Below are 27,507 nucleotides of genomic sequence, written 5' to 3'. Positions count from 1 at the left end.
GAGAACATTAGCAAAATCAAAAACTTGTCTTTTCATAAACTAATGAAAATTAATTGGTGAGGGGGGCAGCAAAAAAATACTAAGAATCAAAAAATGAGAAATAACCACAGCTAAAGAATTTTTTTAAAAATCACAAAAATACTTTGTACAAATTAACACCAAAAAAGTAAATATTGATTAAAAAAATATGTTTTTAAGAAAATATAGCAAAAGTCACTCAAGCAGAAATAAAAACCTTGAATGAACTATTAGCCATTAAAGAAATTGTTTTTAAAAAGTCTACCCTGACTCCCCCCAAGTAAAAACACAGGCAAAAAACTTACAGGTTGGGGGCTTCCCTGGTGGCGCAGTGGTTGAGAATCTGCCTGCCAATGCAGACGACACAGGTTCGAGCCCTGGTCTGGGAAGATCCCACATGCCATGGAGCAACTGGGCCCGTGAGCCACAATTACTGAGCCTGCGCATCTGGAGCCTGTGCTCCGCAACAACAGAGGCCGCGATAGTGAGAGGCCTGCGCACCGCAATGAAGAGTGACCCCCACTTGCCACAACTAGAGAAAGCCCATGCACAGAAATGAAGACCCAGCACAGCCATAAATAAATAAATAAATACATTGTGTATTATTTAAAAAAAAAAAAAAAAAAAACTTACAGGTTGTGTCATATAATTCTGAGAAAGTTAATATACTTTAGTTTATCGTTTCTCCTATTAACCTAGCATTTAATTCTCCCTTCAAATTATAGTGAAGACACTCAATGTTTCAAAACAGAAGGAAGATCTAAGCTACTGAATTTGTTTATCATCCTTGGAGAGCCCTCCCCACTAGGACAATAGGCAACGATCACACTGCTTTATTAGCTTATGAGAACTCCATTTTTTGAATGGTTAGATATTATAGAATGTATAGTATAGACACTCTCATGGCAATTAAGCTTTAGGTGTTTATTTCTTTGGGATCATAGCCTAAAAGTTTTGGCAGATCAAAGATTCCCCTGTTACTTCAACCTCTAGTTTTACCAAAGGTCCCTTGGTAATTGGTTGGGGCAGGTTGGGCATCATTGGTTTTTTTGTGATTACATTCTTCTCTACCGTCACCCTAAGGATGGCCCCTAAGTAATTTGCAGTCACTGCAATCACCGATATCAAACTAGCCTCGTAGAAATTTCATCTGGGGTTGCATTTCAAAGTCTAGATTTAAGACATACCCTATGATGACTACAAAGCAGCATCTATCTTCTCTGTAGTATTGTAAGCACCAATAAATTAAAGGATGCAGAGGAAATCTCCAACATGTACTGTCAGAAAGTAAGATCAAAATAACTAACATTAGCTTGTCAGAGGCTCAAAAATATAGATTATAACAACTTACTCTTCATTTTACCCTACTCAGTAAGACTAAGATCTCAGTCTGTCCTTATTTAGAAACTAGTGCCTGGTGGTAGGAGAAGTGTTATTCATTCACTAATTCAACCAAGCTATCAAGCACCTGCTACATGCTAGAGACAAGCTAGTCTAGTTAACTGGCCAAAATGATTTTATGCTCAAGTTTTACCAAACTACAATGGAACAAATAATGCCCATCTCATACCAACTTTTCAATCAATGCAGAAGGTACTCAACAACTCCATTTGATTTTGATGACAAAAATGAAAACAGTTCTATTTTATCAAAAACTATTAAACCTTTGTTTCTAAGACAGTAATATCAGATACTGAAGGAACCTCCTTTTCCTCTAGCATCAAGTTTACACATGGAACACATTCCCCAGTTTAACACTGCTTGCCTCTCTCCACCTAATCACTCACTCCTCCCCACTGAAGAAGGGACTCAGGAAATCTGTAGGATGACCTAAGCATGATTGGCTAGGCAATGCCTCTCCCCCAGTCCACCACTTCTTTGTGACCCAGCTACCTGTAGGAAGCACACAGTCTGCTTGGTTCTACTACATAGTTAAGTTTGATATTTGTAAGCTCTGCCTCTGGGGGTGATGGAAGCCTATCCACTGCTGATAGTGAAAGAAGGGTAAATCTGTCTAATTCTTCTGATCTTGGGAAGCCTATGTTATTCACTGTTTTGATTTCCTTGACTTCTTTATCTCTATTAATTGGTTCACAACATAGGAGAGAAGGAGTGACATATAATTTATTAGTTCCCTCAGACTCTAACATCAGAATCTAAAAATATTACTGACAGTAAAACATGTTAAATACATTGACTATGTTCTCTCTCACTGCTAGTCTGTTGACCACACTATCTCTTCCACCTGAAATAATGTTCTCCCCTTTTTAGACAGTTAATATCCATGTATCCATTTTAACTTAATTTAATAACTGCTTCTTGGGGAAAGATTTCCCCAAGTTAGCTCCCAAAGGACCCTGAATGACCCCTATCATAAATTTAGCATGCTACATTGCCGCACTGTATTAACTTATTTGTATTTTACACTACACAATAAGTTCTCTAATGTATATAGGTATACTCAGAACTCAGCAAAGTACTTGGTCCAATAAATGGCTGAATGAATGAGTAGAAAATGAACGCATGAATGAAAACGATAAATCATAGAGTTATAGACCTAGAAATTACCTGAGAAATGAATTGCAGCAACATTTTTACTCACCCCCTCATGCAAAGAAAAAGATGGCAGTTGATTTAAGTTTCACAACTAGATTAGAAAAAAAAACTATAACTGATTTTTAGAAAATTAACTATTTGTTGAACGATTACATCATTAAGGAAATGTAAAAGGCTTTGTTTGATTTTGAGTTAAACTATGCCTACCTAAAGAAAAATGGTGACTTTTTAAATTTCTCTTAACTAAACATCACTTAAAGTTCTAATTATCTTTGTAGATTATGCCAACCCTCAATTAAAAAGAGACTCCAGGAATACATCACCAGATCTTAATTTAGAAAAAAAAAAAAAAAATATATATATATATATATATATATATATATATTCCCCATTAATCTGACTCCATATCCTACTGATATTTGTGAAAACAACATGGAAACATCTAAATTAAAAAATTACTATAAATACTGATTTAAATAATTCTCCAATGCCAAAATCTAAAATGTACCCCACACATTTTGGAAAGTTATAGTTTAAATGTAAATGGACTTCACTGGCATTTGAAAACACTCTACTTCTACTGAATTTCCAATTTTAGTATTTGGTAATTCTCCAAGTTTTCTGGAAACACTACAACACGTCACATTTCCTAACCCAAAATGTAAATACAGGTTGAAGTATAATAAATATTGCTATTTTTTCTTCTTTTAAAAGGTACAAGTATATATGATTGCTAAGGTTCCTCCTAGGTGTACTTTTCCTAGAACCTATAAATATTATATATATACGTCTAGCTTCCTATAAAATGTTTTGCCACAGTATTCTATTACATTTCTCATTTTGAAATTATTTCAGCAAATGTGAAAAAACAGATTTACTTACATGTTCTGGGATTCCTGGCTTTTCGAAGAAACAGAATCAGAACCCTGTACTGGAGTAGGAATTCTTTCTGATAGCAAACTTGTCTAAAATATAACAAATTTACATTTTTTTTTTTTTACTGAGTGTTATTCCTAAGCTCTCATGCAACATTTTTATATTTGACTCAATGTAATTAAAAATTAAATTACCTGCAAATTTTAAGTTATTTGATTCTTAACTATAATGTAAAGTATTTCATAAATGAAGCATATAAATGGGGTGGGGGGAAGATATTGACATATACTATATGTCATATATACTATATTTGACTGTTGCTACTTTATGATCTCCAGTGTATGCAATAAAAACCCAGCTATCTGTAAAAACTGCTCAGAAATAACTTCCAAAGGGTCAGTCTATGCAGACACAATTTATTCAAAGGCTCTCCTTTCAGAAGACTTTGTAGTGCCCAGTTAGATCGTAGAGCTTTGTGCTATGGGGAGAGGATGTACTGAAGTCATGTTGTACCAAATAAGAAAGCATTATGTCCCCTGGACTACTGTGGTGCTAAAGTCGTCATATTTGCTCCAGTAAAATATTTTAACTGTAGTATGATATTACAATAGTGACCGTATTTGAAATAAAGATTTGAAGAGAAGAAAAAAAGTTTGAAAATACTTACCTTCTTCCATGCCTTTGCTATAGATTCATGCAAACTATAAGGAATTAAAACCTGCAAGCCTTCACATGTACCATATATTTGACGACACACAGAAGTAAAAGCTCCTTTAACCGCAGGAAACATTTCCGATCCAGGAAAAATAGAAATATCTTCATTAAGAACTTTTTTCGAAAACTGGGCAATTATATGAGCACCTGTAGGACTAAAAGATAATACCTAAAAGCAATGTACTTCAAGTGACCTAATCTGACTGAACTGCTTTTCTCTGCATGGGTATATCACTAACTTGACTGTTTGGTAGTTAAGTTCACTTATTTCCATTTGTTTGAATTTTTTTTTAATTCTACTTTTTAACTTTAACATTTAGTATATGAAACAGATACATGATTCCTAAGTTAAACCTAGGTACAATCAAGGAATAATCCCAGATGTCTCATACCGATACCTCCTGATCCATATACTTCTTCCCCTCCCCTAAAACTATTACTTTTTAGCTTATTCTTTTATCATTCCCTTTTGAAAAAGCAAATGTATTTATTCATATTCCATCCTACTATACAAAAGGTAGCATTCTATAAACATTCTTCTGTTTTGTTTTTTACTTCATATATTCTGATAATTCTATAGCAGTACATAAAAAATTCCTCATCCCCTTTTTATAGCTGCTAAGTACTCCTTTGTATAAACATAATTTAATCAACTAGCCTCTTATTGTTGGACATCTGAGATATATCCAGTTTTTCGCTAATAAAGTTAGAAACTCTTCACCACTGCACAATGAGGATTCAGAAGAATTTCTAACGTTTTATGCTTTATCTGTTTAACTTCAATGTGAGGGAGACGCTTAAAAAAAAAAATCTAGAAATCATAAGGATAATGATTGGGAAAAACGACTACATACAATTAAAAGATGTCTACATAGCAGAAAAAAACTTAAATAGAGAAGTGATGGACAATAAAAAGAAACCTTAGAACTCATGACAAAGGGTTAGTCTTCATAATTTTAAAAGAATTGTTATATATGGATAAGAAAAAGACTTCCAGGTTAACTATGTCAGATTGAACACATACATTCACATCTGCTCCCTGCTGAAATATTAAAATGCAAAAGTAAACAAAATTTTCAGAAGGCTCTTGCAGCCATCAAGTACAAAGAGAAAAAAAAGGATATGATAGTAACAAAGTTTGGAACCTAGAAGAATAATTCAGAGCCTAGAAAAACTGAATGATCAGCCACAGTGTAGAAAATGGAATCAACATGATTTCATAGAACCTCTCAAAAAACTCAAATTGGTGGCACCAAAAATCTCTATAATTGGGGGTACAAGTGGGACTTAAAATAGAGATACCTGAAACTCAGTTTAAAAAGGAATTTGACCTCCAGATTCTTTTCACATTCCATGTAGTCACCCCTGTACCTCTTGGAAGTTAGGCAGAGACTAAAACTGATAGCAATCAGCACAGGATTTAATCAAGTTTTATATACTAAAGCTTGAGACCCATCACCTTTTGCATTCAGTGGTCTTCTCTCACTAGGCTTATACTCTCTTCAGGCAGTTAACTGTAAGAGCCTTCTTCATGGACTCTGACCAGAACAAAGACTAAAGATACTTACATAAAGGTTCCTCAAACAATACCATGGCAAGGTTCCCCTTCAGCAAATGCCACAAGTGACAAGTCCCACTTCCCTGCATGAGTTTCAAGCAGCTTTTTACTAACTTTAATATACCTGAAGAAACCTGATTTAAAAAGTCAGAGACCAAGATAACAAATACAAAAGTCTATTTGAACAGAAAAATAAAATGACAAATGAAAACTTCATTACCTTCACAGAGGTAAGAAGAACTTACACTCATGAAACAAGAATAGGATGCTAGTAAGAACACTCTTGGACATAAAATCATAGCAATATTTTTTTTTGATCCATCTCCTAAAGGAAATAAAAGTAAAAATAAACAAGTGGGGCCTAATTAAACTTAACAGCTTTTTGCACAGCAAAGGAAACCATCAATAAAATTACAGCCTACTGAATGGGAGAAGATATTTGTAAATGATATGACCAATAAGGGGTTAATATCCAACATATATAAACAGCTTATACCACTCAACATCAAAAAAAAACCAAACCGAGATTTAAAAAATGGGCAGAACTGAATAGACATATTTTCCAAAGAAAAAATGCAGATGGCCAATAGGCACATGAAAAGATGTTCAACACTGCTAAATCAACAGGGAAATGCAAATCAAAACCACAATGAGATTTCATCTCACACCTGTAAGAATGGCTATCATCAGAAAGAACACAAATAACAAATGTTAGGGTGTAGAGGTGAGGATGTAGAGAAAAGGGAACACTGCTGGTGGGAAATGTAAGTTGGTGCAACCACTGTAGAAAACCATACAGAGTTTCTCAAAAAATTAAAACTACTATATAACCCAGCAATTCCACTCCTGAGTATATATCCAAAAGAAACGAAAACACTAATTTGAAAAGGTATATGCACCCCAGTGTTCATAGGAGCATTATTTACAATGGAAGCAACCTAAGTGTCTGTCAACAGATGAATGGATAAAGAAGATGTGGTGTGTGTGTGTATACATACACACACACACACACACAAACACACAGTGGAATACTACTCAGTCATAAAAACAAATGAATTTCTGCCATCTGCATCAATATCGACGGACTTGGAGGGCATTAGCCTAAGTGAAATAAGTCAGACAGAGAGACAAATACTGTATGATATCACTTATATGTGGAATCTAAAAAATACAACTAGTGAATATAACAAAAAAGCAGCAGACTCACAGATAAGAGAACAAACTAGTGGTTACCAGTGGGAAGGGGGAGGGGCAATATAGGGGTGGAAGAGTGGGAGGTACAAACAGGGTGTAAGACAGGCTCAAGGATGTATTGTACAACATGGGGAATACAGCCAAGATTTTGTAATAACTGTAAATGTAAAGTAACCTTTAAAACTCACATAAAATAAAAAAAAAATTAAAATAATAGGGCAGCAGAGTAACAATGTACTCTTAAAAAAGAACTAGAAATAAAAATTTCAGTAGAAGTGCTGGAAAATAAAGCAAGCTGAGGCAATTTCCTATAAAGTAAAAAAAAAAAAAAAAAAAAAAAAAAAAAAAGGCATAGAACAGATAGGGAAGTCTAAATCCCAATGAGAGTTTAAGAGAAAACAGAAGATCATTGCCCCAACTTTTGGCCCCCAGCAACCACAAATTCACTTTGCTGCTATGAATTTGTCTATTTTTGATATTTCATATGAATAAAGTTATATTATGTAAAAACAAAGACACAAAAAAGAAATGAAATCCAACTATTTTTCTTAAACTGAAAGACATAAATCTTCAGATTAAAAAAGTCCATCAAATAGGTTAAGAACAGAACTTCATCAAGAAACATCATAAAATTTCAGAATACTAACAGCCATAGAAGACTGAAAGCTTCCAGAGGAGGTGGGGAAAAAGTCATCCTAGTGATGATAAAGGTCATTACAAGGATAAAAGCTATGCACCAGACCAAGCCAGGAACTAGTCTGAATAAAGTAGATCAGAAGGCTAAAAAAGTCTTTGATAAAAATTGATAGAATTTGTCTAGTATTTGAATATACTGAGAGAAGATATAATTAGTTCGGAAAGTTAAGTACACTGAAAATTAATGTCAACAAAAGAAATAAAACTAACTCCAAAGAAAGCAAGTTGTGAAAGTAATGATATGGCTGGGCTGTGAAGGTTGCTCATGGTAGGGTAGATACAGTATGATTCCAACCAAGACTATTGGCTCAACTATATTGCACTGATAGAGGGAAGGGAGAGACTAAGTGTGTACATGCAGGTGGGCTGGGGGAGATAAGAGAGAGATATAAATCATTGTAATAAGTCAATGAATAATACCTTAAACTAAAATCTAAAAGTATTATAAGTGCATTATTTAATGATCTAGATGTAAGCTCTAAAGGAAACATCTAAAGCAGCCAAAAGTAGCTGCCTCTGGAGAACAAGGAAAGAACTTTTTATAATAAGCTTTGCATGTTCACTGTGTGCATACGTAACTCAGAGTCGGTGAAAAAAATCAAACTAAAAAAGTGGGCTGAAGCTATGAAAAGGAATCATTCCTATACACCAACAATGAAAGATCAGAAAGAGAAATTAAGGAAACAATACCATTTACCACTGCAACAAAAAGAATAAAATACCTAGGAATAAACCTACTTAAGGAGGCAAAAGACCTGCATGCAGAAAAATATAAGATACTGATGAAAGAAATCAAAGACGAAACAAATAGATGGAGAGATATACCACGTTCTTGGATTGGAAGAATCAATATTGTGAAAATGACTATACTACCTATAGCAATCTACAGATTCAGTGCAATCCCTATCAAATTACCAATGGCATTTTTCACAGAACTAGAACCAAAAATTTTACAATTTGTATGGAAACACAAAAGACCTCGAATAGCAAAAGCAATCTTGAGAAAAAATAAAAAAGGAGCTGGAGGAATCAGGCTCCCTGACTTCAGATTCTACTACAAAGCTACAGTAATCAAGACAATATGGTACTGACACAAAAACAGAAATACAGATCAATGGAACAGGATAGAAAGCCCAGAGATAAAACCACATACCAATGGTCACCTAATCTATGACAAAGAAGGCCAGAATATACAATGGAGAAAAGACAGCCTCTTCGATAATTGGTGCTGGGAAAACCAGACAGCTTCATGTAAAAGAATGAAATTAGAATACTTCCTAACACCATACACAAAAATAAACTCAAAATGGATTAAAGACCTAAATGTAAGGCCAGACATTATCAAACTCTTAGAGAAAAACATAGGCATAACACTCCTTGACATAAAAAAACCACAGCAAGATCTTTTTTGACCCACCTCCTATAGTAACAGAAACAAAAATAAACAAATGGGACTTAAAAGCTTTTGCACAGCAAAGGAAACTATATACAAGACGAAAAGACAACTGGGAGAAAATATTTGCAAACGAAGCAATGGACAAAGGATTAATCTCCAAAACATACAAACAGCTCATGCAGCTCAATATCAAAAAAAAAAAACCCAATCCAAAAATGGGCAGAAGACCTAAATAGACATTTCTCCAAAGAAGACACACAGATGGCCAAACACATGAAAAAATGTTCAACATCACTAATTATTAGAGGAATGCAAATCAAAACTACAATGAGATGTCACCTCACACCAGTCAGAATGGCCATCATCACAAAATCTACAAACAATAAATGCTGGAAAGGGTGTGGAGAAAAGGGAACCCTCTTTCACTTTTGGTGGGAATGTAAACCGATACAGCCACTATGGAGAACAGTATGGAGGTTCCTTAAAAAAACTAAAATAGAACTACCATGTGACCCAGAAATCCCACTACTGGGCATATACCCAGAGAAAACCGTAGTTCAAAAAGACACATGCACCCCAATGTTCACTGCAGCACTATTTACAATAGGCAGGGCATAGAAACAACCTAAATGTCCATCAACAGAGAAATGGATAAAGAAGATTTGGTTCACACATACAATGGAATATTACTCTGCCATAAAAAGGAACGAAATTGGGTCATTTGTAGAGATGTGGATGGACCCAGAGACTGTCACAAAGAGTGAAGTCAGTCAGAAAGAGAAAAATGAATATCGTACATTAACACATATATGTGGAATCTGAAAAAATTGGTATAGATGATCTTATTTACAAGCATAAATAGAGACAAAGACATAGAGAACAAACATACGGATACCAAGGGTGAAAGGGGCAAGTGAGATGAATTAGGAGAGTGGGCTTAACATATACACACTATTGATACTATGTATAAAATAGATAACTAATGAGAACCCACTGCATAGCACAGGGAACTCTACTCAGTGCTCTGTGGTGACCTAAATGGGCAGAAAATCCAAGACAGAGGGGATATATATACATATAGCTGATTCACTTTGCTGTACAGTAGAAATTAACACAACATTGTAAAGCAACTATACTCCAATAAAAATTTTAAAAATAAAAAATAAACTGAAAAAAAAAAAGAAATGGAAATAGCCAAAAACCATATCTCCATAGGAGCAATGAGATGCTCAAACACAACAAGAGTTGGTCAATATGAATCAAAACAAGGTCTTTCACCCATTAGCTTGCCAAAATATAGTCAAACTGATTATGCAGTCTTGACAAGAATATGGAAAGAAGGGTACTCTTCATGCTTCTCACACACTGCCAGCAAGAAGGTAAAATCCTACAACATTGGAAAATCATCTGGTAGTACCCATGAAATATAAAATATACATGCTGCTCTGACCCAGCAATACCATTTTTAGGGCAGTCTACTTTGAAATTTAAAAAAGCCTAGTATATAAGGTATTTCATAAAGAATACAAATTTTTCGTGTATTACTAATTGACCTAATAGATAAGTTTGTTCAGAATAATAATTGCAAACAAGTATTTGATGATTATACCTATGGAATAGTGAAATGACAGCAAAGTTATAAGGGATAGGAAGGAGGAGCTGGGAGTATTCTTATAAGGTTCTTGCACTATCTGTTAAGTGGTATAGTGTTATTTGAAAGAAGATTTAATACCAGTAGTTACAGCTAATTCAGTTGTAAATATGCATTACAAACTTAAGGGCAACCACTAAAAAGAAAGGAAAAGAAAAGTAGAATTGATATGCTAGGAAAGAAGACGACTGAATCATAAAATGCTCAGCTCAATTAAAACCACAGAAGGTATACGCAGGTGTCCATACACATCTGCCTCCCACTGCTCATGAGAGCCCAGTAAAATAAGAATACAGTTGTGTAAAAGGGAAAACCCCTGAACAATGGCAAGAATGGGAAGAGAAAGAGGTTTTAAAGACTTCTGGGAGAAGGCAGACAGGGAGGGAGCAGCTCCAGATTACAGAGGCAGAGAAACCCACAGTATAAAAACCCTGCCTGGAATGCAGAAGGAGAGCCCATGATGGAGCTCAGAGTCAGAAAATGCTGTGGGGCCCAAAGTGGGGAGGAGTCTGATCTGCCCCTGCCCCACACTCACCTCAGGAGCATGAGCAGCTTTTATACCAGGGCAAAATTCTGAACAAATGTTTAGGGAAAGTGAAGGCTTCTCCAGAGAGAGAAGTGAGCTCCTAAGATAAAAGGCTTCTTTATTATGGCATCTAAAATGTCCTCAATATAACAGAATATTCCCAGCAACGCCCTTATTCTCTCAGAGAGAATTTGCCAATCAACTCACCACACTGGTCCACACAGAGTTGCTGATCAAACTCCTGTTCAGGAAAGGTCTAGCTGGAAACTCTCCAACTTATAAAAACTAAGTGGCAGAGCCCTTGTCTACATCCATTTTGTCTTAAAGAACCAATAACATGAAAAGCTGAACCCAAAGAAAAGAACTCAAGCAATAGAAAAGAACAGCTAACTACTGGGCTGAGAGTGATTTGGGAAGAATATCACAGTAAACAAGAATAGAGGATCAGGAAAACGGATTACTCATGGAAGATTAAACCACATGCTTATCTCAGCACCCTCCCCCGTGAGCCCCAGAAAAACAGGGACCAAGAAATAAAGAGATATAAACCCACAATGGAAAAGAGAAGAAAGAACAATAGCCAAAAGATGCCAGCAGTGACTTAGAGGTGGAAAGTGGCAGTGAGACATGTGGTAACTGAGGAGCAGCCCAGGAAGAAGCAGACCTGCAGAACTGAGCAGAAGCAAGGCACAGCCCAAGCCCAGAGGTCTCAGGCACCAAGAACAGCCCAGGGCAGGATGCAGGTGGGGCTGAACACAGGAGTAGTAGTCTAAGGTCTCCCAACCCATAGTCCCTATTCCCCATCCTGCCAAAAGACTAGAGATTTATTCTCTAGAGTGGTGAATACCATAGCCATTAAACACATTTAATTTTTTTAATTTAAAAGCAAATAAAAGTTACAACTCAGTTCTGTCACACTAGCCATACATTAAGTGCTCAACAGCCGTAAGTGTCTAGTGGTAACGTTACTAGACAGTTCAGATCTAGAACATACCATCATCACATAAAGCTCTACTGGACGAAGCTGCTCTGGAGAAGGTAAGCCTAAGAGGCTCAGAGCTGGAAGCCAGGCATAGCTGAGGACAGCCATGAGGTACCCAACTAGACAGGGAGTTCGAGAGAGGTTGAAGTTAGCATTCTGGACCAGAAGGGCCCCTAAACTACAGGATCTGGGAAGCCAGGCATGGAAAACCTGGCCCATTTGACAAGCTTAAAAAATATCAAACCAAGTATTCTTAGAAAGTAAAAATCACTATCAAAATAAATCCAAAAACATCTCCTACATAACAAAAAAGATCAAAAAGGCAGGACTATGAGGGAAAAGCTAAGGGACCCAAAGGATCACACCTGGAAATTCAACATCCAATTCACAGGAGCACCAAAAAGAGAAAACAGAAGCAGAGAAAGTGATCAAACTCACAACAGAAGCAAAGTCCCCTGTGCCAAAGAATGCAAGTCCTCTCCCTAAAACTGTCCAGCTAATGCCTGAGAAAAGGAAAAAAGGCCCAGAGTAAGTCATACCCTCAAGAAACATCAGGTCCTGGAAAGTTTCAGAGGTAAAAAAGCCTCCTGGAGACTTCCCTGGTGGCACAGTGGTTAAGAATCCCCCTGCCCATGCAGGGGACACGGGTTCGAACCCTGGTCCGGGAAGATCCCACATGCCGCGGAACAACTAAGCCCGTGCGCCACAACTACTGAGCCTGCACTCTAGGGCCCGCGAGCCACAACTACTGAAGCCCGTGTGCCTAGAAGCCTGTGCTCCACAACAAGACAAGCTATCGCAATGAGAAGCCCGCGCACTGCAAGGAAGAGCAGCCCCCGCTCGCCGCAACTAGAGAAAGCCCATGCAGCAACGAAGACCCAATGCAGCCAAAAATAAATAAATAAATAAAGTTCATCACTTTACTCCTTTGTAGTGGATACTATAAAAAAAAATTTAAAAAAGGCTCCTGAGAAGGAAACTCAGCCATGGAACTTGGCAATAGTGGATGCAGGAAGGCAATGTAACAATGTTTCCAGTCTCCCCACCTAGCCAAGCTATCAACCAACTATGAAAATGTATTTATTCTGTTCAAAGGTAGGAGTTCAGAAAGCTTACCTTCTACAAAACTTGTTAAGTACTAGAAGAAAACACAAGGCACAGGCCCACTTTTTATAAGGCACATGTGTGCACACTAAAAGCTAACTAACCCTTACTGCCTCACATGTAGTAACTGGCTTAAAGTTTTGACAGCCCTGTGAGTCAGGTAGTGCTGATTATCCCTAATTCACAGGTGAGGAATGACTGAGCAGTGGAGCTAGGATGTGAACCCAAGTAGTCTGAACCAGGGCTCATGTGACTAACCCTCACTCAGTGCTGCCTCTCAATTCAATTACTAAGGCTCCGTTCCTCCTTCCCAAGTTCACTGTCAGGAGTATGTGTTACTTTTGTATAGCAGAGAAAAGAAATTTTTCATTACTGCAAAATAGGTCAAAAATAAAACAAAAAGAAAAAAACTACTCTTATACTAAATCAAAGTTATCGAAATCCAAGCCTCAAAGTCTCCATCTATATAATGAAGATGACCACAGAGGCCCCTTCCTTAGCCACTGTGAGGATTAAACGGTGACCCAAGAAAAGACCTTGGTCTGTGTGACTATTATCAGAAAGACAGTATGTTCCCAGATGTAAACAGATTAAAACACATGATGGAAAAAAATAACAGATGGCAGAAAAAGTGCGGAACACACACAAAAAAGGAAGAATAAAGGCAAAACAGGAAACAGTAACAAATACGGTAGATATTAATCCAATCATATCAAATCACTCTAAATGACAAGAATCAATTAAAAGAAAGACTGCCAGACTAGATAAAATACAAGACTCAGTTATGTGGTATCTACAGAAGCGCATTTTAAATATAATGACAAAGACAGATTAAAAGTAAAGGGATGAAGGGGCTTCCCTGGTGGCGCAGGGGTTGAGAAGTCTGCCTGCCGATGCAGGTGGCACGGGTTTGTGCCCCGGTCCGGGAAGATCCCACATGCCATGGAGCAGCTGGGCCCGTGAGCCATGGCCGCTGAGCCTGTGCATCCGGAGCCTGTGCTCCGCAACGGGAGAGGCCACAACAGTGAGAGGCCCACGTACCGCAAAAAAAAAAAAAAAAAAAAAAAAAAAAAAAGTAAAGGGATGAAGAAAGACATGTGCTGACAAGAGAAAGCTGGAGTAGCTATATTAGTTTAGACTTCACAGCACGGAAAATTACGCACAGGGCACATTACATAATAAAGGGGGTCAATTTTCCAAAAGGACATAACGATCCTTAATGTGTATGCACCCAATAGTGTCAAAATACATGAAGCAGAAACTAACAGAAATGCAAGGAGAAAAAGATGAATTCACTGATATAGTCTGAAATTTCAACACCCCTCTGTCAGTAATTGACAGATCCAGCATGAAGCTAGTAAGGACATTGCTGAACACCACCAACTACCAACAGTACATAACTGATATGTATAGAATACTTCAATAGCAGAATATACATTTTTCTCAAGCTCACATAAGACATAACATTCACTAAGAGACCACATTCTGGGTCATAAAACACATTTTAACAAATTAAAAATATAAATCATACAAAATATACTCTCAGACCCATAAATAACTCATAGGTCAAAGAAGTCTCCAGAAATGTTTAAAAATATTTTGAACTAATGAAAATGAACACAACTCAATTGTCGGATGCAGCAAAAGCAGTGCTTAGAGGGAAATTTATATCATTGAATGTACATATTAGAAAGAAAACCTAAAATTCAATAATCTAAGCTTTCACCATGGAAAATGAAACAAAATCATAAGGAAGAAAACAATAAAAACTAGAACAGAAATCAGTCAAATTAAAAACAGGAAATGAACAGAGTGGGGCTGGGGTGGGGGGTGGGAAAGCTAGTCTTTTAAAAAGATCAGTAAAATTGAAGAGCCTCTAGCCAGGTTAGAGGGGGAAAAAAAAAAGTAGAACCAAATTAACATCAGAATTAAGAGGGGCCATCTCTACTAATCCCATAGACTTTAAAAGAGTAACAAAGGAATACTGTAAAAAAAACAAAAACAAAAACCTCTATGCCCACAAATTTAAAACTTAGATAAGTGGACCAATTCTTTAAAGACACAACCTGCCAAAATTCTAACAATCTGAACAAACCCATATCTATTAAAGAAATAGAATAAATAATAATATTCCTAAACAGAAAACACCACACCCAAATACGTATACTGGTGAATTCTATCAAACATTTAAGAAATTATGCCTAATCTCTTCCATAAGATAGACGCAGAACACTTCCTAACTTATGAGACCAGCATTTTACAGTAAGGCCAAAGATCACAAAAACTACAGACCAATCTCTCTCACAAACACAGACAAAAATCCTCTACTAACATTAGCAAATCAAATTTAACAATGTATAAAAACAATTATTCTAGACGCAAAGCTAGAGGGGGAAAAAAAAAAGTAGAACCAAATTAACATCAGAATTAAGAGGGGCCATCTCTACTAATCCCATAGACTTTAAAAGAGTAACAAAGGAATACTGTAAAAAAAACAAAAACAAAAACCTCTATGCCCACAAATTTAAAACTTAGATAAGTGGACCAATTCTTTAAAGACACAACCTGCCAAAATTCTAACAATCTGAACAAACCCATATCTATTAAAGAAATAGAATAAATAATAATATTCCTAAACAGAAAACACCACACCCAAATACGTATACTGGTGAATTCTATCAAACATTTAAGAAATTATGCCTAATCTCTTCCATAAGATAGACGCAGAACACTTCCTAACTTATGAGACCAGCATTTTACAGTAAGGCCAAAGATCACAAAAACTACAGACCAATCTCTCTCACAAACACAGACAAAAATCCTCTACTAACATTAGCAAATCAAATTTAACAATGTATAAAAACAATTATTCTAGGTACGCAAAGCTGGTTCAATATTCAGAAAGTTAATTAATGTAATCTACCACTTCAGCAGGATAAAAGAACACTCACTGTGGTGTTATTTATGACGGCAAAATCCTAAACACAACTTGATATCCAATAATTGGAGAGAAGTTTGAATAAATTATGGTAAAGCATACAAAAAAGTATCATAGAGCTATTAAAAATGTTTCATTCACCTAGGAAGATGCTTTGGTTACACACAAAAAAACTGCAGAGTAATGTATACACCATTTTTGAAATGAGAAAGAATTCTATAAACATGAACATATATACTTGATGCATCATTATAGGTGCAGAGAAAGTCTGGAAGCATAACCAAAATGTTACCAATGGCTAAGCCAGGAGATAGAATGGAGTAGGGGTTAGAGAAGGAAGATGTGGAAGTATTCAGCATTTCCATTGTGTGGTTTAACTTGAAATCAATCATGTGTGGCTTTAGAAGTTGAAAGAGTACAGTCCAAGGAAGCAAAAAAGATCCCATGTAGAGTGAACCCTCCTATTCTTATTTTGAAGCTGCAGACATCAAGACCTACTCTGCCTGTATAATCCATAATCCTGGTTACTCCTGCAACTTTCTGATGATCTAATATGTTAGCAGTTGATAAGGAAACCTAACTATATCTAGAATAGTTATCCCAATTTTCATTAATATATGACAAAATTTTGGGAAACTTTAAATCAGGTATGAGAAAATATGCTAAAAAATTCCACAAATTCAAAACAGAAACATACCTTTTCTCTTCAGAAGAGCTCATATTTTCTCCATAAAGCAGTAGAGTAAGTCCTTCTTCTACAGAAGCAATTCTTGCCAAAATATCAGCTACATGAATTAAAGCTGTTTCAGAGCAATTTGGAGCAGCCTGTACATTAAACATATCATATAATTTTAAGACACGCTAACATATCACAGACTAACATTCAAGGGTGGTCGTGTAGTCTAATAAAGTTATATTACCACAACAAAAAAGTTGATTGTTTGGCTGTGAAATAATGTCTGAATTAAATGTGTCATTAGATTATATTCTCGTACCAGCACAGTTGATAAGGCAAATACATACACACTTTTTACCCAAACCAATTATTGATTATTAAGACAGTTGAAAAAACTGCTGCTATCACAGTTTTATATGTATATAATTCTAGCTGACAAATGCAGTAGCTCTTCTTCTTTGCCATTTACTTCTCACTCACTGTATATCCAATCTAATTTTATGATACATGGTATCTAATATACTACCATCTTTTCTAAGGGATACCATCCCTTCCTACACCTGGTTGTTGGGTCATGAGTTGTAGGTGTGACTAAGGACAGCCAATTCATGGGCTGGCCAATAGCCAATGATGTCATCTAATGAGAAAACATAGGTTGGACCAATCATATTTCCCCACTTTTGATTCTTAAAAGTACTAAAACTAGCTTTACCAGTATATACTGGTAAAGAAAGATGCCAAAAGAAAACAGAAAGTTAAAGATAGATGTATGAAGCAAAGAAGCAAACAATAGCTATGGCTCAAGATTCAGGAGTACATTTCTCAGCTCTGGTATATGGTTTACGTTTCACAATTTACTTTATGGCATTCTGTAATATTCAGTTGTGTATTATGCTCTATTTGTTTCTTCTCTGCTCATCTCGTTTCCCTGAGGTTGACTAAGGTCAAAATACTTTCATTTTATCTACTAACTTTCCTAGAATTCCATACCTTGTACTACATTCACATAAATGCTTAATGTTTTCTAAATGAGCAATAAATAATGAATACTTGAATGGGTGAGCAGCTGCCCAGCCCATTGAGAGGTGGGCAAAGGGAGACAAAGCTAATAAAAACACTACAAAACACGGACATAGAAAGGCGAAAACCTGTAGCCTACTGATAAAGCTTTAAGTCATTCTCCAGAAATTTACGTCATAAAAAGTGGAGAGATATATTAGACTGCACTAGTGGTAGTGGTACCAACTCTTCCACCTGTTAAAGGTCTGACCTTAAGCAATTTGCTTCCTTCAGCCTCAGCTGTGAAGGTTAAATTATATAACGTAAGGAAATATACTGTACAACCTGTAAAGAGACATATACGTATGTTCAGAACTGGGATGATTATAAGTTTTTCTAAAGTAGTACTTGTTCTTCATGTAAAACAAAGCTGGCTCTTCAGGAAAATATTTCCAAAGGCTATACAGTTGCCATTAAAACAAACAATGAAACATTCACAAGACTTATTAGATTTGCAAAACAAATAGCTCAATATAATAACTTGAGTCCTTATAATCTAAGCCTGACCAAAAAAAGTTTAAGATATTATATGTAATTCCCCCCCCTACATTGTCATAACTAAAATCAACTGATTGTATAAACTAAGATTTAAAATACATTTATAGGGAAAATGGTATAATACTTCAGATTATAAAATTTAGAACTCCCACTGAATATTCACTAATATCCAATTAAGAGACTCTTTAATACCAACCTTAGTTCCTTTCATTAGGTTATGAATAGGCTGAAGAAGCGCCTCCATCACAGTGTTGTTATATAAACATTCAATTGCACATTCTTTTTGATCACAGAGTATACAAAGAATTTCAGTTACCATACTTGCAGGAGAGTAATTCTCTGATAAAGAAGAAGTATTTTTTGAAAATTAAAACTTAGAACATTATTATATCTTTTATTTCTGTTAACTACTGCTGCTCCAAAAAGCTCATCAAGGTTAAATAAAGGATGCCCAAAGGATGATTTATTACCAAATTATGACCTTAAACTTAAGACAATGTTAGCTTAACTTATCTTCAAGTTAATAAAAGTGAGTAAATGATAATATAAATACCAAAAGACACCATGAGGTCATTTGCTGTTTGACATTAAAGCTCTGCTTGATAGTGAGAATGTGGTCTGAAACAAATTTACAACTTCTCCCCTCCTGGCAAACACCTTACTTATTGTATTCACTTTTCTTCTTTTTCTTAAAAAAGAAGAAAGTGTCTTCAGGTGTCAAGCCTCGTAGAAAATTAGAGTCATTAAGACAAAACACAGTCAAAAAGAAGGCAGAGGAGAAATTTTAATGGAGACTAGAATACTTCTGGTGTTACCATAAAACCAATGAAATGAATGAGAATTTTTAAGACTTTGTTTTAAAATATATATAGGAAGACACAGATACGAATAAATATAATATGGGGACCAGTCCCTAAAATAAATATTGTATTTTTAGTTTCATAAATTAACATTTGCAGACATTTGAACTCCTAATATACTGAACAAAATAGTGTTTTACATGAAAATAATAAAGTTTTACACAACAGTGTTTTACAAAAGTTAGTAATGTAAGGTTGTCCTAGTAAGATACAAGACTAAAACAAAAAGTTCTTAATTTATACTACAATATTCCATACTCCATAAATACACTAAGCAAATACTTGACAGAAAGGGAAAACAGAAAAGTTCAGTGATTTTTTTAACCAGCTCAAGATGAGAAATGCTGTTTGCAGTGAGAGACTACTGATGAGCATCTCACCATTATTCATTCATTCATCCAACTTTCTGCTACTTTTGAGTGCTACGTAGACAAAGAAGTAAATAAGACAAATACTCCACAAGATGGTAAACCAAGCCATTATCAATTATAACAAAGGATAATATTTTTCATAAAGGAAGCATAGTATGCTGTAGGAGCATATAGCAGGGGTACCTAACCTAGTACTTTATACATGTAAATATCAATACTTTAAAGGCAGAAAAAGTATGAGAAACATTGTTAGGACTAATAGGCTGTTATAATTGCATGGATAAAACCTACCAATTGATAGATGTATTACAACACTAATATATGACCCAAATAATTTTTTTCTGTGATTCACCTGTGTTCCTCTAAGAATCTGTACCATCATTTCTAAAGTAACTTCCACGTTTAGAATGCTTGAGTCTATAAATCTGGGGTGGGGGGGGGAGGAGGTGGGTTGTTATTAAGTGTTTTACTTTGAAAACAAACTTTTTCCTTTGAATATCAATACAAGTTACCTTTTAAATGTTAACATGTTAACAAATTTTTATAAGTCAGCCAACAGTTATAAGACTAAAAGGGATTCTTCTGAAAAAAGAAAAGGTTTTCCTTTGCTTTATTCTTCAATAAAAGACGACCCCGAAAATAAGTATTGGATATAAGCTGAAACAATCAGGCTGATCCAAACACCCAAGAAAATATAAAGGATAGAAAATACCAATAAAGAACACACTAGTACCTATCGAACTTATCTTAATATTGTTTAAGAACATCTTGATCTTAAACATCAGAATTCTCAGCAAAATTGGCTCTAAATAAAAATATACACCTTAAATATCAGAGAAAAAAACTTAAATTTCATGGTTTACTTCCAGGACCAAGGTAATTTCTTTTTCTTTTTTTACTTTTTTTTTTTTTAATAGATCTTTATTGGAGTATAATTGCTTCACAATACCCTGTTAGTTCCTGCTGCACAACAAAGCAAATCAGCCATATGCATACACATGTCCCCATATCCCCTCCCTCTTGAGTCTCCCTCCCTTCCTCCTCAGCCCACCCCCTAGGTCATCACAAAGTACCAAGCTGTACTCCCTGTTCTACACTGCTGTTTCCCACCAGCCAACTATTTTACGTTCGGTAGTGTATATATGTCAATGCTACTCTCACTTTGCCCCAGCTTCCCCACTCCCATCCCATGTCATCAAGCCCATTCTCTATGTCTACCTCCTTATTCCTGCCCTGCAACTAGGTTCATCAGAACTTTTTTTTTTTTTTTTTAGATTCCATATATACGCGTTGGCATACAGTAGTTTTCTCTTTCTGACGTACTTCACTCTGTATGACAGACTCTAGGTCCATCCACCTCACTACAAATAACTCAATTTTGTTTCTTTTTATGGCTGAGTGATATTCCATTGTATATATGTGTCACATCTTCTTTTATCCATTGATCTGTCGATGGACATATAGGTTGATTCCATGTCCGTCTATTGTAAATAGTGCTGGAATGAACACTGTGGTACATGTCTCTTTTTGAATTATGGTTTTCTCAGGGTATATGCCCAGTAGTGGGATTGCTGGGTCATATGGTAGTTCTATTTTTAGTTTTTTAAAGAACCTCCACACTGTTTTCCATAGTGGTTATTATCAATTTACATTCCCACCAACAGTGCAGGAGGGTTCCCTTTTCACCACACCCTTTCCAGCATTTTTTTGATAATGGCCATTCTGACCAGCATGAGATGATACCTCATTGTAGTTTTGATTTGCATTTCTCTAATAATTAGTGGTTTTGAGCATCTTTTCATGTGCCTCTTGGCTGTATGTCTTCCTTGATGAAATGTCTATTTAGGTCTTCTGCCCATTTTATAACTGGATTGTTTTCTTGATACTTGAGCTCCATGAGCTGTTTGTATATCCTGGAGATTAATCCTTTATCTATTGTTTCATTTGCAAATATTTTCTCCCATTCTGAGGGTTGTCTTTTTGTCTTGTTTATGGTTTCCTTTGCTGTGCAAAACCTTTTAAGTCTCATTTGTTTACTTTTGTTTTTATTTGTTACTCTAGGAAATAGGTTAAAAAAAGATCTTGCTGTGGTTTATGTCAGTGTTTTTCCCATGTTTTCCTCTAATAGTTTTATAGTGCCTGATCTTACAATTAAGTCTTTAATCCATTTGAAGTTTATTTTTGTATGGTGTTAGGTAGTGTTCTAATTTCATTCTTTTACATGTAGCTGTCCAGTTTTCACAGCACCAGTTAGTGAAGAAACTGTCTTTTCTCCACTGTATGTTCTTGCCTCCTTTGTCGTAAATTAGGTGCCCATATTTGTGTGGGTTTATCTCTGGGCATTCTAACCTGTACTCTTGATCTATATTTCCATTTTTGTGCCAGCACCATACTGTCTTGATTACTGTAGCTTTGTGGTATAGTTTGAAGTCAGGGAGCCTGATTCCCCCAACTCCATTGTTCTTTCTCAAGATTGCTTTGGCTATTTGGGGGTCTTTTGTGTTTCCACATGAATTGTAAGATTTTTTGTTCTAATTCTGTGAAGAATGCCATTGGTAGCTCGATAGGGATTGCAATAAATCTATAGATTGCTTTGGGTAGTATAGTCATTTTCACAATATTGATTCTTCCAATCCAAGAACATGGTATATCTCTCCATCTGTTTATGTCATCTTTGATTTCTTTCAACAGTGTTTAATAGTTTGCTTCTGAGTAAGTCTTTCACCTCCTTAGGCAGGTTTCTTCCTAGGTATTTTATTCTTTTTGTTGCAGTGGTAAATGGGAGTGTTTCCTTAATTTCTCTGATTTTTTGTTGCTGGTGTATAGGAATGCCAGAGATTTCTGGCCATTAATTTTGTATTCTGCAACCTTACCAAATTCGTTGATTTGTTCTAGTAATTTTCTGCGGGCATCTTTAAGATTTTCTATGTATAGTATCACATGATCAGCAGTGAGTTTTACTTCTTTTCCAACTTGTATTCCTTTTATTTCTTTTTCTTCTCTGACTGCTGTGGCTATGACTTCCAAAACTATGTTGAATAATAGTGGCGAGTGGACATCCTTGTCTTGCTCCTGATCTTAGTGGAAATGCTTTGTTTCTCACCATTGAGTATGATGCTTGCTGTGGGTTTGTCATATATGGCCTTTATTATGTTGAGGTAGCTTACCTCTATGCCCATTTTCTGGAGAGTTTTTATCATAAATGGGTGTTGAATTTTTTCAGAAGCTTTTTCTGCATCTATTGAGATGATCATATGGTTTTTATTCCTTAATTTGTTAATGTGGTGTGTCACACTGATTCACATATACTGAAGAATCCTTGCATCCCTGGGATAAATCCCACTTGATCATGGTGTATGATCCTTTTAATGTGCTGTTGGAGTCTGTTTGCTAGTATTTTGTTCACGATTTTTGCATCTATGTTCATCAGTGATATTGGTCTATAATTTTCTTTTTTTGTGCTATCTTTTTCTGGTTTTGGTATCAGGGTGATGGTGGCTTCGTAGAACGAATTTGAGAGTGTTTCTCCCTCTGCAGTTTTTTTAGAAGAGTTTGAGAAGGATCAGTGTCAGCTCTTCTCTAAATGTTTGATAGAATTCTCCTGTGAAGCCATCTGGGAGGACCAATGTAATTTCTTATGAATAATGCTGCATCTTAATGAAACCTCTTTACTGAAGTAGGTCCATCACTCAAAACATCCAGAAAATAGAATAATTTTAGATGGTTTCTATTTCTCTATTTATAATAACAATAGAAGCAGAATTACCTAAATGACCAGGTGATGTCATCTTTGGACAACTTGGTGAGTAATAGATAAGTTGGGTAAACAGAACCAGCAGATCTGCAAGGGATACTGAATCTTCAAAAAGGAAGAAAAAAAAAAAAAGTTATTTTCTAGCATATGTTTACAACTTAGAAAAATTTTAACTAAGCTTCCATCCTCCTAATCTGAGGTTTCATAAAGACTGTGGTACAATTAGGGAGAAAGGGGCTATAATCCAAGATTATATCAGGAAGAATAAATTAGACATAGTAAGATAACGAGGATAAATGATGCAATAGGTGCTATGTGAAGGTGTAGTTTTACACCACTTATGTTGAACCAATCACTTAATATAAACCTACCATAGGAAGATCTATGAATCTGATCAGGGCTGTTTCAGTTTATTCAATTAGAAGCAGTAAATTTCAGCTTAGCATGTTGGTCCAGCTAACTTACCTATATAGCACTATAGAATAGAGGTTAGCAAACCTTGACCAGATAGTGAATAGTGTAGGCTTTGTGGCCAAACAGTCTGTCACAAGGATTCAGCTTTGCTCTTGATGCACTAAAGTAGCCATAAACAATTTGCAAATGAATGAGTGTGGCTATTTTCCAAAAAAACTTATGTATGCTGAAATTTGAATTTTATATATTTTTTCCCCATCACACATTAAGTTTTCCCAATAATTTAAGAATATACAAGCTAATCTTAGCTCAAAAACCACACAGAACAGTGTACCAGATTTGGTCTATGGGCTGTAGTTTAACAACACCTGCTATAGAAGCTTACATAAAAAATTTCTGGTGAAAGCACATGTGAATTAAAAGTGAATGCTGACCTATACTAAATACAGTATGATAGATGTCTCAAAACTGAGTTTTGAGATGATCTGTGACATCTGATAGGCCAAAATGTTGCTGTCAAAAGTCAATTAAAAAATGCTAAATAAGTTGGATGATAGACATAAATTTAAGTTGAACACCTAAAACATCACAAATATACATTAATCTTTCTATTTCTGTTAAGTTCACAATATCCTATACAACAGCAGCTCTTTGCTTGAAAGTCATTTCTCTGTGTGCCCATTATATGTAGGATTATACAGCAGTACCACATAAAAGTACATAAAACACTTTTTCTTAAGGAGTTCACAATGAACTTAACCATGGAGAAAAGGCTTAAGTAAAACAACTAGGAAACAGTATAAAATGTTCAAAATGAAGATACTTTATAACAAAAGTGGGAATCTATAGCCATCTTATCCTAATTTTGTAAGGCCTGCAAGCTAAGAATGATTTTTCCATTTTTAAAAGGTGTGTAAAACATGTCAGCGTCCTCAAAACCATTCCCAGATTCACTAGGAAGACTCACAGAATTCAACATACAGTAATACCCCCAGCTATGATTTATTACAACAAAAGGATACAAAGTAAAATCAAAGGGAAAAGGCACATAGGGTGAAATCAAGAGCAAACCAGGTACAACTGTCCAAGAGTCCTCTCCCAAGGAATCACACAGAATACACTTAATTCTTCCAACAACAAGTTGTGACAACACATGTGAAATGCTGTCTACCAAGGAAGCTCATTAGAGAGTCAATGTGCAAAGTTTTTTATTGGAGACTCATCATATACATAAGCACTCTCTGCCCAATACATACCAGGATTCCAGACACCCGAAAGGAAAGCAGGTTTTCAGCTTAAAACACATTGTTTGTATTAAGAGTGGCTCACTGTGCCTAAAATGTTATTAGTTCTGGCAACAGTGAAAAATCCAAGTTCCTAGATGCCAGCTAAAGTCCAGCCTTGCAAGCAGCCCTTTCTAAGGATAGTGGTCTCTGGCCTAATGCGTTAACTTTTTTGCACATGCATGCCTGTGCATATATACACACACAAAGAATATGCAACAGAGACAGTATGGGGCCCAAAAAGCCCAAAGTATTTATTATCTGGCACTTTACAGGCAAAGTTTGCTGATCTCTTCTCTGTACTATATTCCTAGAAAAGACAAAAGTTTTAAGGAAAGTAAGGAAGACAACTAACAGCATGTGAATTCTGAAGGAGAAAACTTTAAAAATGGGACTTAGGGTAACAATAATATAGTAATATATCATATGGTCCAGGGATTTGCAGTTTATAAAATACTATTCCCAAACCTATTCTCTGTGATCATCTCAAATATTCCCTGAGTCCAGCACTGATATTCTATTTTTACAGATAAAGAAACAAATATTTCAGTGATTTGCCCAAAGATCTCAGCTAGTTTTTAGGGCAACCAGAACTTAAACAGGGACTTCCAGTTCTGTATCCAGATTTGGACCATCCAGTATATCTAGGATTTTGAAGGTCAGAGAAAAAATAAGGAAAACATAAAAGACAGGGAAAATAAAATTATACATATAGGAAGAAGTACATACTGAAAAACAAACAAAAAAATTATAACACTTCAAGATATGTAAGCCTGTCAGCAGAACAAAAGGTACGTTGCTCAGTACCCTAGGAGAGACCAAGCCAAACCTCTAAATTTTAAAAATCCATAGCACAAATCTTACCATACCTGAACATATTCATATCTAATTGCACTTACCTTTTCTATTCTTCAGCTTTATAGGAAATAGCTTTCTGCCTTGTGTATAGATCAATAATCTTCCTAAAAGGCACAGTGAGTGAATGAAATAAATATATTGTAATTCTTGTCCTGAGTAGTAGAAAGTTTTCTGCTTATTCCCTTAAAAGAAAAACAATTACAATTGTTTTAATGCCATTATATTTTACAGTAGTTATTTCATTAAACAAGGCTGAATATTAAACAAGGCTGCAGTCTATAATGGAGACACTCAGTGTAAATTTTTTTAAAAATTCTTTACTGTTTCCCAAGAGACTTTAACACACCTAAATCTGAAGAAAAGCATTAATAAAATGTATCAAACCTCAGAAAAGTACAACATGCATACAGTGTTCATTCTAAAACAAACACCATAGGATTGTTAGTTATCTCTCATTATAAAGATACTTCAAGGAAGAAAGGAATATAAAACATTACTTATTGTTTAATTCTACCAATTAAAAGCCAGTACTACAAACGATAGTTATAACCATGTTTGCAAAATAAATTACAATCTCTAAAATACAGACTCCTTCTAACATATATCATTTATTCACTCATTCATCCATACATTCGAGATCTATTGAGTACCTCTTTTATTTAAGACCCTGAACTATTTGCTGGTGTCAAAAACCAAGAAGCCACATGAAACTGGGCTTCCAATTCAGAGTACGGCAAACAGCCTGATATGCACAGAGCATGGCGAGTACAAGTAGGAGAAACAAACGCTAGAGGGTAGCTGCAGCAGATCACGTAGGACTGAGCAGCAGAAAGAGTACGGGCTTTATTATAGAGGCAATTGGGATGATATTAAAGGGTTTCAAGCAGGAAAGGAATCAAACATGCATGTGGAAAACTGACTCTGATGGCAACATGGAAAGGTGAATGGAAGAAGGCCAAGGCTTAAATTAAGACTCATTAGGAAAATCATGAACAAAAACCTCCATAAGAAAAAAGAATGGAGAACAGTAGACAAATGTTTAAGGAACTGAAATCAATATGCCTTAACCAGAATTACATGCAGACCATGAAAAGATTTAAAAAATTATCAAGTTCCTAACTCAAATATCTGTGTGCACAGTAAATCCTTCTTCTATTTAATTCTGAAGAAAAAATGTTTAGAAAGAGAATAGTGATTTCAGTCCTTGATATTTTAATATTGAAGTTCCCATGGATCTTCCAGATAGAATATTAAATATAATGAGTACATTGGTCTGGAATTCATGAAAGGAATATAGACTTAAATATTTCAGAGCCATCACTTATATATATAAATATGTAATATTTGAAACCATGAGAGTGAATGGGCTCCCTCAAGAAAGAACAGGTAGACTAAGCTGAAGAAAAAAATAAAAGGCAAAACTTTTGTGAGTACAGACATATAAAGAAAAGAGCCTTTCAAGTGACTAAGAGAAACTTATTAGATGAGAATGAAGAAATCAAAGAATGGTACTAGGAAGGTGAGG

At 35.5% G+C, this 27,507-nt stretch overlaps 1 protein-coding gene across 1 annotated transcript in view; it reads right to left on the bottom strand.

Moving 5' to 3' along the window:
* Positions 1-27,507, bottom strand: part of TBC1D32 (TBC1 domain family member 32) — a 176,046-nt gene that overhangs the window by 106,122 nt on the left and 42,417 nt on the right. The window contains exons 13-18 of the mRNA XM_007454903.1: positions 26,024-26,164; positions 23,440-23,532; positions 18,639-18,781; positions 16,907-17,034; positions 4,118-4,319; positions 3,457-3,539 (exon numbers count right to left, since the gene is read on the bottom strand). Of these exons, the coding sequence (XP_007454965.1) occupies positions 3,457-3,539; positions 4,118-4,319; positions 16,907-17,034; positions 18,639-18,781; positions 23,440-23,532; positions 26,024-26,164 (790 nt within the window). The remainder of the gene's footprint in view (positions 1-3,456; positions 3,540-4,117; positions 4,320-16,906; positions 17,035-18,638; positions 18,782-23,439; positions 23,533-26,023; positions 26,165-27,507) is intronic.

The sequence above is a fragment of the Lipotes vexillifer genome, unplaced genomic scaffold (assembly GCF_000442215.2).
Source record: "Lipotes vexillifer unplaced genomic scaffold, Lipotes_vexillifer_v1.1 scaffold58, whole genome shotgun sequence".
Lineage (NCBI taxonomy): Eukaryota > Metazoa > Chordata > Mammalia > Artiodactyla > Lipotidae > Lipotes > Lipotes vexillifer.
This window is presented reverse-complemented; position numbering and strand designations above follow the sequence as displayed.